The sequence below is a fragment of the Cyanistes caeruleus genome, chromosome 5, assembly GCF_971803275.1.
Source record: "Cyanistes caeruleus chromosome 5, bCyaCae1.hap1.1, whole genome shotgun sequence".
NCBI classification, from domain to species: Eukaryota; Metazoa; Chordata; class Aves; order Passeriformes; family Paridae; genus Cyanistes; species Cyanistes caeruleus.
Window position 1 is genome coordinate 10,932,011 of NC_141705.1, and position 14,588 is coordinate 10,946,598.

Consider the following 14,588-nt stretch of genomic DNA (forward strand, 5'->3'; position numbering starts at 1 on the left):
TTCTGTAGAGAGTTCTTGAGAGAATGAAAAGGCATAATGTCAAAATGAATCTGAATGATCTGTCATTTCTACTATAGCTTCAGTACAAAAATGTTCTGAGACACAAAGATTTAGAAGTATCAAAATTAACAATTTGGATTTTTTAATAACTAAAGTGAAGGAATACATTTTTCTGGAAAATATTTAGTTCTATGTAACAAGTAGAAAAAGCTGTATGTCATTACAGGCAATAGTCACAGTTCTGAAAAGGTCACTTAAATGGTCTTTGAAAATGTGGAAGGAGAGCCTTCACATGGCCACTGAAATCCACAATACTACTACTCACATATTATGAGAGCCTCCACTTCTACAAACCAGTTAGTTCTAATAACATATGTAAGTTTTCTTGAATTAGAAAAAGCTTAACTAGTGCCCATAAGTACTGCAGTAGATTAATTTGACAGAAAAAGAGGAGTGGTATCTGGGGAACTGGGTCAAACCAATTCTCAAGTCCATCTATCATGCTTGTGCAGATGCTTTTACTTGAACTCAAAAAGTAATAAAGCTAGGTCAAGCAAAAGAAGCCACAATTCATATTGAGTGGTTTTTCTTCTGTAACACTTTATTAAATATTTTTCATTGAATCTATGCATTAATCATTTTCCAGTATCCATCAAGGCAAAAAGATATAGCAAAGAAAATTGTAATTTGGAAAAAAGAGACTGTTGGGTTTTGGTTTTAGATCACAGACAGATCCTTAAACAACAAGGACAAGACTGTATCTTAAAGACAATGAAATGTAGTTCACTGTCATATAAACTGGTAATTTAGTCTGGGATGAGGAGCTCCACCTTACAGCACACAGATAATGAGTCATTGAATGCAGCCTTCATCCTCCTACAAAGCCAGTACTTCCTTAGGTACCTCCGCAGTAGTTGGGCTGCATTTTCCAAAAATGCTTATGAACTCTTGTAACACTGATCGGGAGCTAAATTTATTCTCCTTACATTCAGCTCTGTTGCAAAGGTTCTTGCCTTTTGGTAGAAGAAGAGAGACATTTCCCGATCCACAAGGAAGTTATGGTAGATCACAGCAAGTCTGGTGTAAATCTTCAGTTGAGCTTTTTTATTGCCCAGGTCCATGGCAGCAGCGAGTGCCAGGTGGTAATAGCCAGCTGCATCAAAGGGGTCCTGAAATAAGAGGCTCAAAGATAGTACAACCAGTGCAAGAGGACTGCAGAGCTCAGGTTTGTGAGTATCTCACAAGAATAATACAGACTTTGACCTTTCGAGGTTTTCCCATTTTACTGTTTACATTCCAAATACACAAAACTAGCAAATAGCAAAATCTGATTCTGTGAAATATAACTCAGTATAAAAATTTGCTACACAAATCACTAAAACTTCTTACCTTAAGGTCATAGAATATAATATCTCCTAAGACCAAGTACACCTTGACATAATAGAGTGCTTCCTCCTCAAACTCCAGAGGAGAGGAACAGAGGGACAAGGCCTTTAAATAGAAGTGTTCAGCTAGTTCACAGTGACCCAAATGGTGATGGATGGCTGCCAGGCGATGGTAAGCTATTCTTTCATTTAGCTGATTTCCTAATGAGATAACATGAGTCAGGATATAAACAGAGACAAAGTACTCAAATCTATGCTACCTTTAAAGAATTTCTGTACTGAATTTGCTGAGCTTTTACTGAATAAAACCACATTTGCTTAAGAGACATATGGTCAAAACCTGCCCTTCAGGAAAAATCCTATGTAATTTCTGAATTTCCTCCCATAGAATTTGACAGTGTCTGGGATTTTAAGAAATAACTACATTCACCTCTCATGTATATATTATAATATTTTTACACACACAGTGCATACTTACAAAGAATACAAATAGATTATTATGAAAGAAATGAAAGAAAGTTAATGGGAATAAAGACTCCCTTGCCCATCCCAAAATTTATGACAAAGATTATTTTCAGACCAATCAAAATGACCTGTCTGTGCTTGTACACAGCGTTAAGATGGCTCTTAATCAGTTGAACAGCTCCCAAACTTCAGGAATAGTTATTTTGAAACAAAACCTATAATTTTGGATTTTTCCATCTTATGGTGGTTTACAATCAGGACTATGGGCAAATCTGAAGTATATATACTCAAAAGCCTCTTAGGACTGTATTATCCATAAGTATTTTATCTTAGCTCTTAGAAGCACATTCAGTTTGGACATAAGATTCCAAGTTTAATTCTGTGCTCTACCAAAGGTTTTTCATTTGATCCTAATTTACAAGAGGAAGCAATAAATTGCTCATTCTTGAATAGAGGCAAAAAATGACAATTATGGTAGTGTTATGAAAACCTGGCAAGAAATGACTGAATGCAAGGGAAGAAAACTTTAAATTTAAAGTTCTGTTGCATTTTCAGAGGTATCACTCATACTCAGCTATAATGGAAATTGGTCTTACCTAACTTTACACTGAGGACAAGAGCTACTCTTGCATATTCCAGACTTTCCTCGTAAGCCTTTAGATTCATCAGCAATTCCACCAACTTATTGCATAATCTGAGTTCAGTGATTTTGTTGCCAGTCCGAAGAGCAAGTGGGAGAGCCCTGTCCTGAAACACACAACATCAGCTTAGGTATGGCTGAACCAACAATGTGCACCAACTTGCTCTCCTTTATATCAAATGAGGTCATTTCTGGTTCCATTTTGCTGATCACTTAGAACAGTTCTTGCAGCCAGAAGTGGATTTGAAACAGGTGATATCTACTAACACCATAACAAGCACACAGCTGCAATAGGTTATAAACAGTTTGCTGAGAGGTTCAGCTTTTGATTCAGCATTTGTAGAATGCTGCTATGGTGGGAGGTACATAACTATCAATGCAGCAGAAAAACTGCACAAACCCTGTAGAAAGTCACTGCTTTCTCCTTTTCCCAAGCACCATCAAAAAATATGTCTCCAGCAGCCTCAAACAATTCCATTCCTAAATTTGGATCTCCTGTGCAAAGGGCAGCATCCTGAGCAACCTGAAAAGAAAACAAGGAATGGGAAGAAAAGAAAGAAATTAAATCATGTTTACTCTGTGGTTGAAAAGTCATAAGTATTAGCAGTTAAAAAAGTCTTTTTATTATCTTTCCTATTATAATAATGAGAAAGGTTATATTTGATGTGAACATGCTCTTATTTGGTACCCTGTCTTTGAATGAGCCAGTAGCAGGTGCTGAAGAAGAAACAAACACCTGGTTTCCTTTTACTGGCATTAGTATCCTGCTATCTTTGTCAGCACATGACATTCTAAAAACAACAGCATATATGATAGCTGCCTCATAGTTTGAGTTTGATTTGAATTAGATCAAATATATAATAGAAATAAATTCAAATTGCAAGTTAGATATTGCTAACTGCAGATTTAAAAGCCTGTGAACTCATTTCTGTAAATAAATGCAGGTCTACTATTCTACTCTCATGGATAAATACGTCTTGTTAGTAAAAAGGATTTAATAAGACAGCATGCAAAGCAAGAATACCAGGATCCTCAGTAACTGATAGAGAAAATAGTAATGCCTTTTGCATAAGGCAAGAATCTTTGCTGTGAGTCTTCAAAGCTCTGGCTTTGTCTTCTTTAGCTTTCAAATTTCATTCAGTTAATAATACAAGTCCTTACTACCTGAGCACAGAGGTGTGCAAGACACATGTCTCTGCTCTCACAGGTGAGAGGACAACAGCAGCCCCAGCTGGCTCTGTGTCATTATTATCATTATAATGATAATAATAATATCATGATAATGATAATTAGGCATAGCCACAGAGGGAAAGATTCAGATGCTTTGGAAATGTTTTCCAAAGAAGTTACTCTGTTTTCCTGGGAATCTGGCCCACAAATCAGCATGCTCAGGTGTTATTCCCTGTTACCCACCAACGTAGCATGCATGTGTGTTGGAATTGCTGTGGTGCTGTAGAGCTGGTAAACGGTGCTGAAGAAACACAGAATTAACAAGAACTAAGAAAGGTCACCGCCCAAAATCCTTCCAGAATCAAGGAACAGATTAAAACGGATCACCAGTGGAAAATGCTGAGACTTTCCCTTCATCTGCTGAGCATTACATGAATTGGTGTCACTGAATGATTAGGACACTAACTGGCAAAATATATATTTTTGTATCTAATTACTTAACTCTTACCATGCCACCCGCACAACACTGACACCATGTGCATGCCTGTAAGTGTTGGCAACACACCTGAATATAAAGATCCACAAGCTCATTCTGCCTCAGAACATAATATATCTTTCCTGCCCGGAGCCAAGCATATGCCTCCTTTTCTTTTTTCTGGAGATCTATAAATATTCCAAGGCTTCTTTTGGTATATTCCAGAGCTGACCTGTAGGCCCTGAAACAGAAAAGTGCTACTTAGGGAAGGGTTCTTCAGAATTGCAAATGGTTTTCTTCATAGCAAGAAATGTTACTATAAAAGACATTCTGTTTCCCCTATTTAGGGCACAATTATAATTTCTCAGCTATATTACACTTGTAACTAAAGAACTCTTCCCCTCTTTCTTTGTTCCATGTATGTTTCCTGTTAGATTGTTGCCTATTACATTGTTATATATTATATAAATATGTTGTATATATAATGACATATTATATATTTTATTATATTAGGTTATCCATATTTTTTTTCCTGTTATATTTTATATTATTTCAAGATGGTTTATTTGTGTCCTTCCTCTACCTCAAACTTGTGAGAAGTAGAAAAGTTTTTCCTCATCTTTAACTCTTCTATCACTTATGGATTCTTCCTAAAAATGTCAAAGAAATCACATCTATTTCTTTTGAATCATCTACACATCTGACTTAAGTGCAATTCAGACTAATCAGCAGTTGTTGAAAAAACAGGAGAAACTGAGGAGAGTGGTAGGGCTGAGGAGAATGGGACATGTCATGATCTAGAAGCACTTAAATGACCAGATTGATTGAGGTTACAGTGGTCTATACCAGACATAGAAACCTCAGACATCTCAAATCTTTCTCCACCTTGTACTAGACTCCCATCACCTTGACCCAATGCATTTTCTGCTGAGCACAAGACACAAACATGATAAAATACAACATGACCTGCACAGTCATGGTGTCAGAAGAGCAGAGTTCTGTTGTTCCTCAGGGCAGCTAACACAAAGAATACTGGGATGCTGTGGCCTAACACCATATTGAGTTTGTGCTATTATCTGGTAGCAAGCTACTGTTATACAGTCAACATCTGGGAGCCAGGCTGCTGGGATAATACAAATTCCAGATACTACAAGCACACAAAGCAGCAACTTCTCCAACAAGTGAAGACTTTCTGCAAATTCCAGGCAGCCTGAAATCTTAACCAACTCCTTTGTCTTCAGTCTCTCCAAAGAATGGTCACCAACTAAATCATTAAAAAGCCCTAACAAATCAAAATAAACTGGGTGACCCACTAAGCATATTAGATGCTAGAAACTACAGCCACTTAAAGCTAAAATAGGCATTTGTTCTCTTTCTATGACTGAGAATATTTTGCATCCTTACTGATGCAAGCTTGAAAATATCTGAATCTAAACTCCTGGAAATACTGCAAGGAAAAAAAAAATCATCAAAGTAGCCTTAAAAAAACACTTTAAACATTCTTCAAGAAAACCAAGTTTCCACAGCACTTGCTATTATAATTTAACTTATGCAGTTTGTTATTTCAGTAGATCAGAGCAAAAAATTGGTATTTTGGAAAATAAGAGTAATATAGAAATTGCAGAAAAGAAACTATGCAGATTTGCACATTGGCTTTGTACTTACGTAAGTTTTGATAAAAGCCCTTCCTTGAATAGAAACACTTACACAGAGGCAATTTAATGCCTGACCTGTCTGGAATATGTCCTTTGGTGTCTTAAACAAAAAAAAAGTCTTGCAAAAATCATTGATAACAAATCACCTCATATAGCAGTCATCAAGAGCTGCATAACACATAATAGGTTTAAAATGTATTTACATAGATTTTTAAAATAAATTGGTTTTTGAGGTGGTGCTAATCGCTGCAGAACATCTTATCTCCCTTGACAGATTATAGTTACTTAAAAAGAAACAAGAAAATTCTCCATTAGCACTGGACTTTTCAATTCTGATAAAGCATATTACCAAAGCAGTCAGAAAAAAACAAAAAACAAATCAGTCATATTCAGCTTTTTGCACAAATTGAGATCCTTTGCAGGATGGAAAAGTTAAAATCAGAATGAAAGAAGTCATTAAACATGACTTACCTTTCTGTTCCTAAAGACAAATAGAGCTGACTAATGGTTTCCAAAATTTGTCCCTCCAGAACTTTGTTGGACATCTTTCTGGCTAAAGATAGTTGATATTCATTGTAGATGACACACTGAGTCTCATTTGGAACAACTGTACTGTAGAACTGACACAGCAGTTTAATGGCTTGTAGTTGACCTAGGAGAATAGATTGGAAATACAAACATGAATCTCTGTTTTAAAATCAAAGTTAATTAAATTTAAAATTATTCATTTTCACTGTTTCACAAATTACAGAACAGACAATGAAAATACAGAAATCATAGCAAGAATATCCCACTGCCATTTCATTCACCCCCAAAGTCAACAAAGGCTAAAGGCTACTTCAAACTTCATTTCCAAATAAAGTAGTAACAGAGTCACCTTACCTGCATAATCTGCCTCAGACACGGTAGGAAGAATAACAAATATATGCTTCTTCTAAATACAGATGTAACATACATGTATAACTAACATTCCCAAACAGGGTACATTTTGTGGCTTATAAAAGATATACTTACTCTCCAGATGACTTGTCTCCAGTGCAACTAAAAAAGCCCATTCATAGTAAAACCTTCCTTTCTCTCTTTCGGTTCCACCAACATAATAACATCCCAGCTGAAGGAGGACTTGGGTAAAGTCTTGACCACACTCCATAATTGGAAGCCTGCAGAATAGCTTAACTGCCCTGATAAAATAATGTTCAGCCAGCTTGCTGGCTGCTGCATGCAGACAGAGTGCCCCAAAATTAGCCAGGGCTATGGCTTGGTTATGGGTCATCTCAGTCTCTTCTGAAAGACGCAGTGCTTTGTAGTAGCTCTCAGCAGCTTCTTTTGTGTTGTTTGTCCTTTTCAAAGCAATGGCAAGCATGTTGTAAGCGATGCCGAGCTGCTGAGGACTGCTCCATGCAGAGTCTACAACAGCATTTAAAATGGCTAAAGCCACATCATACTGCTTGTAAAGAATGTACAGCCAGGCAAGTGAAACCAAATAGTTGATAGTTTCCTCTGGCTTAGCAGAGGCAGAGTCCAGTGCTTTCATCATGTAAGCAATGGCTTTTGTGTACTGTTTGTGGTGGCTGTACAGCTTTGCTAAGCAGAGATAGATAATGCTGCACAGTCCTTCCTCCTCATTAGTAAACACAGAAGAAAGTGCTTGTGTGAGGTAAGGTGCAATTTGAGATGGGAATATTTGCCTGAGTTTTCTCAGTCCATATAGTTTGGGAGCATTTTTGATGACTAAATCAATCCTTTTCAGGGAATCCATTAAGGTACTGGAGCTCTGGGGAGAGGTAACCTTTATACAACTTAATACAATGTGTGGCAAACACTTTTCGTGGTAGGACTCTGCCAGTTTGAAGTAACAGTTGTTGGATAAACTGTTTTGTAAACCCAGGTCATTGAGCAACAGCTGAAATCTTTCCAAGAATGGCAGTGCCTCTTGGTGTTGTTTGCGTGCACTGTAATGTTTTGCCAGCAGAAAGCATGCTCTTGCCTCTGCATGTTTGTTCTGGCTAAAAACTGTCCTCTTCAGAGCATACTTCAGTATGTCTGATTCCAGGTCAGCACTGCAAATGTAGTTGGGAATTCCCATGAGAAGTGATGCAGCCTTGTCAAAAATATGAGTGCACTTTTCTTTGTTTTTCTGGGTCAAGTAGATGACTGTTAGATTTGTATAAAGAGCAATCACAAAGTACAAATCACTAAACCCTCCAGCTACTGCTCTCAGTGCTTCCTCAAAATACACTCGAGCTTGGGAAAACTTCAGCTTTTTGACACTCAGCCTGCCTAAGAGAAAGCACAGCCTTGCCAGTGCCCAGGACAGACCTGCTTTCTTTGCTGCTTCCCTCGCTGATCTTAAAAAACTAACCAGTTCTTCTTCTTCTGAAAACCCATGAAACATGCTATTGGTAAATGAATAATAGAAATCATACAGGCTTTTGAAGCTGCTCTCATACTCCTTCCTATTTAAAAAGAGTAACAGTGGCTCAAAGATGTCAGATGCTTGAATATTTTCTTGACGTATGTGGAAACAAGGCCCTTCAGGCAGAGGAAACATTTCAGTCTTTGAAGAACCAGCAGATTTCTCCCCTTCAGCAGCTGGCTCTTCAGCTTGAGTGGCCTCCAAAGTTTTCAAGTTCTTCAGCAATTCTTCTATCTTGCCATTTTTGCTAGTGGATCCTGGGCTAGAAGGTGAGCGTGGAATTTCTGAAATTTAAGAATAAACTACAGATCACAACTTCCTGTATGCATTCCCACAAAGACCTTTGATAGACCAACTAAAACATTTGTTGGTGAAGATGCTGTTATGAAAACATTATGTAAACATACCGTGATTTCTTAACAGTTCATCTAGGAGACAAGCCAAAGGTGTAAAAAGATAGCAAAGAGGATTAACAAGTGTGGGAGACTGGAGGAGTAGGAATAAACAGAACTTGCCACATGTAGGCAGGTTAGTGATCAGTACACTTGTCTAGCCAGGCTCTGGGCCTGATCCAGCACTCATCCAACTGAAGTCCAGCATTAATTCAAGCTGCCTTGTGTCTGTGTATACTGAAAAGTACAGTCAGTGTATATTCTCTGTTCTCTCCAGGTGTATGTGAACAAGAGACCTGCCAAAGAAATACAATTCAGACTAGCTGGTAAGAAGAAGGAAATCTAATAAGATCCAAGGTCTGAAGTGGAGGCTGGATAAAGGGCACAGGATCAGGGCATGGATGCTGGTTGGATTTAAGGTGTGAGGGAAATGAGAATTCAGTCATTCAAGTAGAGTAAGGGTATGCCTATATCTTGATAGCCTGCTAAGGCACCTGCCAGGGCAGGGAGTGGGACTGTGCTATTTGAGCTGGTAAAGCCTACATGTGTGCTTGGGGAACCTGCAAAGGTTCTGCTCTCCTGTCCTAGCCAGCCAGGCCTGTGTATTGTGTCATGGAATTTCTTCTATCAATCAAGTATCAGCCCTGATTCTCTGCTGATACAAATTATCTTTCACAAAATTACAAATTTGTGGCAACTGATGTGGCCATTGATCTAAATTCTCCTAGTGACAACATCATTGAATACCTTATAAATATAATAAAGACCTATGCCAGCAATTCTTAGTCTTCCCGCTGTTTTCCAGCCCAGTTAACAGGGCATGGATTAGGGCTGGAGTGTACAATCATAGTAAATTCCTAAATATACAGCTGCAGATCAACAGGAGCTTGTTGAAGTTACAGATTTAGAGCTCAATTCCCTTAGACTCTAATTTCTGAAACTGCAGCAGAATCATAAATATAAAAATTGTTGTTTAGGAAAATGTAGTACAATATGAGTAATGATAGTGACAGCTTAGCAACAAAATGCCAAAGGGAAATAATTCTGCATCCTCAACAAAATATCTCCTTCGGGAAATCTATTTCTGGGACAAAGTTTTCTAGCAGACAAAAAAATCTGCTGGAATTCAAACTCAGCAGTTGCCAGGTGCCCCATAAGCAGTATTTTGCCTTGATAAACAATGTGGAGGGGCTGGGAGATGGTGCATGTGTGTCACATCAGTGAAAGTCAGTCATACAATTTGCAGCTGGATAGCAAGTCCCGAGAAAGACATTTGATATTGGTGAAAACTCGCAATGTCTTCCAGAAAATCTAGTAAGAAAGGGTTAAAGCAAAAATTTCAGAAAGCAAACAATAAGAAAAGAAAATTAGCATGTGAAGAGACATTAGAAGGAGAATAGCTGGCAAAGACATTAAAAATATCAGCAGTCTCATTAATTTTATGTAAAAATTATATGTGTATGAAGTATTACCACATTCATGAGCTTTCTGAAATTCAGGTTCTTCTAATTCATCTGTAAGAAAGAAAAAAATTATATTAGCTATAGTATCTTGGTTACTTTTCTGTTTTAAATCTCCTAAAATAAGGCTATATTTAGTTGATAGTTCTTTGTGTCAGAAGAATTTGATACATCCTGGAAATTTAGAAGAAAATGAATATTCTAAGTCTGTCCCAAAGCTAGCAGGGACTTGCCCTCCTGCTGAGACAATTCACTGCTTCCACATGGCTATCATCATGCATCTACCTCTGCTCAGAAAGGTGGGGAGCATGTCATGGTCAGAATTGGAGCCAGCCTGTCCTACAGGGGGGAGGCATTTCTACTGCATTAAAATACAAGTGGGCAGCAGAGATATGAACATTCTCCACAACTCACTCGTAAAATGAGATAGCAAGGAGACCTTAATATTTTTAGTGTCACTCCCAGGGTAATGGGGAGAGAGGTGGGAAGTTATTTAGGGTTGCTTGTGTAGATAAGTGTCAGACTTCTGTAGCCATTCCAATAGCAGGTAGCTGGAAAAAATCACTCATAGAATATGTATCTTAATTCTCTAGCCATTATGACTATAGATCTAGCTTTATACTTAAACATAGCACATCTGTAGAACATTTAAGAATTGCTATGTTGTGTAGCAGATATTTCTCAAGGCATTTCAGTTGTCATGCTGCATTTCAGGAATATTTTCACTGTCTTTACTACACTTGATGCAATAGAAATGGTACTGAGGGTATGAAGGATATATACAAAAACAGAGACACACAGACTGATTAAAGCTCTGTTTAAGCTGCTGGAAAGCTACTTTACTAGCCTTTGAGAATGACCATTTTTATAAATGCTTTCCTGACTTTGGTGGATGAAGGGCACAGATGTTTCTGTAAACATTGTACTTTAATGCTCCAAATATCTAATCAAGGAAGTGCTCATAAGTAAATACTTCTCAGTAGATTCATGTAGACGGAGGAATTGAAAATTCATTTAGTCAGATCACACAACAAAGAGTCAAGTGAATATTTAAAATGCTTACTCTGGATAAACTGAGTTATGAGAATCAATTGAGCTATTTAAGAGAAAATTGATAAAGATGGTACTATGAGGTGGGGAAGGTGCAAAAGGAGTTGGTACTTACAAAGATTAGGGAGATTATTGAAAAATGTGCAACAGAAAAAATAGCAGTATGTCCATTAAGCCCATGACATGCTTTTCAGTGCTTAGAGATTTGAGCTTTTGTTCCCAGGCTTTTCATTAGAGCACAGGAGGTGAGATGTGGAGGCATTTTGCACATTGCCACAGCAGGTCTGACATGCCCTGGTAACTGTTCACACTCACACACACACTCTCTGATTTACAGAATTAAACCAAAGCGCCCAATTCCAACCTACACAGCAGCTCCTTTCAACCTGGAGCCTATGGACCTGTCTTTCAGGGTGGCACTAATGGAGACAAAGTTCTGTTAAAAATTGGACAAGCATCACCAACAGCCTGTGTTGGAATAAGAAATCACTGCCTCTCTTCAGTTCAACAAGACTATTACATCACCCTGCCTTACAGAAAGCCTATAAAGGTGAAACCCCAAGTTACCCCAATTGCTTATGCACAGCACAGAGAAATAACAGCTGTATCAGAGATGATGTTTCTATGACTAGATTTTGCTACTTTTCTATACCTTTGAAAATTAAATCAAGTATGAAGAGGCGTGTGTTTGCATTAGCTATCAATAATTATTATGCTGCGCTATCTTTCCCAAGACAAAAAGCCAGCCAGTTTGGGTAAAAATACTGCTTTTTATAATGCAGCCATGTAAAATTATAATTTATAATTCAGTCATGTAAAAGCTTGGAGATCTGTGCAGCACAATAAGAGAGTTTTTAAAAGCCTGTTGTTTAAATTCACTCAGGACAAAGAAAAAAAGACAAAAGATTTACAAATCCTCTGCTGGGAGAAGTCTTTAAATACCAGAAAAATAGAAAAGATAATGTAAAGGATTTTTACATGACATATCAAACATCCAAATGAATAGAGTTTTTCAAAATAGGCACAAATGCTGGGATGTCATTGAAAAAAATATTATAACAGGGGTATAGGAACTACTCATGTATCTTGTGCAGTAAAAAGGAGTAAAACTCATACTTACCTATTCTGTACATGGAGCAAACATCTGTGATGGAGGTTTGTTTCAACAAATGTACTATTTCTTCCAAATTTTTTTCTTTTGAAAAAAAAGATAGTTCTTCTTCTTCAAGAAAATCCAGGTCTTGTGGTCTAGCAAGGAAAGGAGTAACTTTGAAGATGCCTGAAAACAGATTTGGCTTAAGGAGCTCACTGCATCAGTCAAATATGAACTTGTTAGAGAAACTAATACAATCTAATTATAGCTTGTGCTGTGCTCAGAATTAGTTTCAGTCAATTTATAATATATTCATATAAACTGATAGCAACCATACTTACAGCTAACAGTTTCTGCCATATCAGGGTAAGCTTTGTCAGTGTCATTGTACAGCATTTTATGAGACTATTTACTAGAAGCATGAATCTTGAAGGAATTCATGGTATTGATTTTCAAATACAAGTTTTAAGCTACATATGAAATGGACCTGCAAGCAGCCTTTAAAACTCCTTTTTTCAGCATGCAAACAGTTCAGGCATAGTAATAAGAGTGGCCTATTTACATGGTGCCAATGCATGATGAAATACACTCTTTATAGAGGTTTCAGTCTGCATTTTTAGCAACTATTTTCCAAGGTCCCACTGGAAACAAGTTGAGGTGTATAACTGAGGGTACTAGAAAAAATACAGAACTTAGATGTTTAATATAGGTCTTGAGAGACCAGCAACAGAACCTTCTGCAAGGGTAAAGCTGCTTGGGTCTTGTGAGACAAAGAATGGAAACTGAACCAATATAATAAGTCCAGCAACCTATTTTCCCAGGAAGACACTCAGCTACAGACTAATACTATTTTGCAGCATTTATCAGACTTCACATTCCAATTCCTTTTAGTTTTGACTGATACATGCTATGACAATTCACATTAAAACAACAACAAAAATACCAAAACCAAACAAAAAACACCCCAAAACAAAAAAAAGCCCAAAATACACCAAAAAACCTCAAAAACAAACAAAACAAAAAAAAAACCAAAACCAGACCCTGAATTTAATGTTCAGCATTTTAAAGCTGAAACTAGTATACTAGGTCCTTTTTGTTTATGAGATATAAATATACACCACTCACTTATTTCTAGAGAATTCCAACTTAACATGGTCTGTCTTTACAAAACCTATTTGGCCAGTAAACACATGTCTTCCAAGAAACCATTCCATGCACTCAATGAAGTAGCCAAGGACTTCAATTTTGTCCCCTTCCTGGAAACTCAGCTCTTCTGACACAATACTTTCATAATTCATCACAGCTAGACAGGATCCCATTGCTGTGTAATAAGGAGATAAATAATATTTGGAGATAAAGTAATTTAACAACAGAAATGCACTTAAATAGAACAGCAGCTCAGCAGAATATATTTAGCAAAAGACATTCCTGGAACCTGTGAGTTGAATATCTGCTGTGACAAGATTTAAAGCACCCAAACCTCATTGGTTTTGTTTGATAGATCTGTAAATAGCATGAAAATCCTCGTTTGCCAGCCATTAGAAAGAAAAGCCTAGAATGTTCTCACAATTCTGTCAGATTTCATCATGGTGCAGCAAAAAGAAATGCTTCAAGTCCTTACTTTTCCTCTTACAAAGGGTTCTGAACTTGGGCCAGAGTAAAGCACTTGAACCAATTTTGAACCAGTTAAAATGATCCCTATGGGATAAATATTGGTATATACCAGTCAGTACAGTATTAAAACTGACACCAAGAAGAAAATAAGCCATATTTGCTCTCTAACCTCAAACCATCTGTATAAGTTTTATTTCTCTGGCAGTATAAGATAAAGCAGCACACATGTGAAAGATCCACAATTACAGTGGTGCATTTTCTGAGGCATCCTCAACTCAATTACTCTATACTGCCTCGTGTGGTATTTAGGAGGCAAAAGGAGAAAGACAAGGCTTTAGAATGTGACTGTCTTAGACAAATTTATACTCTCACTAACTTTACTGCAAACTAATTTTGGAAGGTGTTTCCCCACTCTAATACAATGGACAAAAAGTTATTGAACATTTTAGAGTCTGTTTTAGCAAAAGCATAGAGTAAGTTTGGGTTATTCTGAAGTTGATGTTTGAATCAAGTTTCTTACCAACTTTTCTGATGGATTTAGGTTCATCTTTATATGCAAAATCAATGGGATTAGAATACCCTTTAAGAAACCATCTGAAAACAGAAAAAGAAATTGAAGTTAGTGTACAGAACACTTTACTAAATGTTGTGACAATATCATTCCTACTTAAAATACACATGAAAACTGATGTATACCTCCCAAAATTAGCTTTCAATTTCAGCACTGCTCATACACTTCAGACACACTTAATTGATATTTGATTGATATGACG

The 14,588-nt window shown here is 37.2% G+C and overlaps 1 protein-coding gene across 13 annotated transcripts in view; it reads right to left on the reverse strand.

The window, feature by feature from the left end:
- Positions 1–580: 580 nt before the first annotated feature.
- Positions 581–14,588, reverse strand: part of SH3TC1 (SH3 domain and tetratricopeptide repeats 1) — a 32,155-nt gene continuing 18,147 nt past the window's right edge. For 7 of the 13 annotated variants that reach the window (XM_086891140.1, XM_023925560.2, XM_023925563.2 and 4 more), the window contains exons 8-18: positions 14,336–14,409; positions 13,327–13,522; positions 12,229–12,356; positions 10,071–10,112; positions 6,805–8,490; positions 6,262–6,442; positions 4,226–4,376; positions 2,891–3,013; positions 2,447–2,597; positions 1,390–1,586; positions 581–1,169 (exon numbers count right to left, since the gene is read on the reverse strand). In XM_086891140.1, coding sequence (XP_086747266.1) covers positions 939–1,169; positions 1,390–1,586; positions 2,447–2,597; positions 2,891–3,013; positions 4,226–4,376; positions 6,262–6,442; positions 6,805–8,490; positions 10,071–10,112; positions 12,229–12,356; positions 13,327–13,522; positions 14,336–14,409 — 3,160 coding nt within the window. In that variant the 3' untranslated portion in view covers positions 581–938. Of the gene's footprint in view, positions 1,170–1,389; positions 1,587–2,446; positions 2,598–2,890; positions 3,014–4,168; positions 4,377–6,261; positions 6,443–6,804; positions 8,491–10,070; positions 10,113–12,228; positions 12,357–13,326; positions 13,523–14,335; positions 14,410–14,588 lie in introns of all 13 variants that reach the window. The other 6 variants (XM_086891137.1, XM_086891136.1, XM_086891141.1 and 3 more) reach the window with 2 other exon arrangements.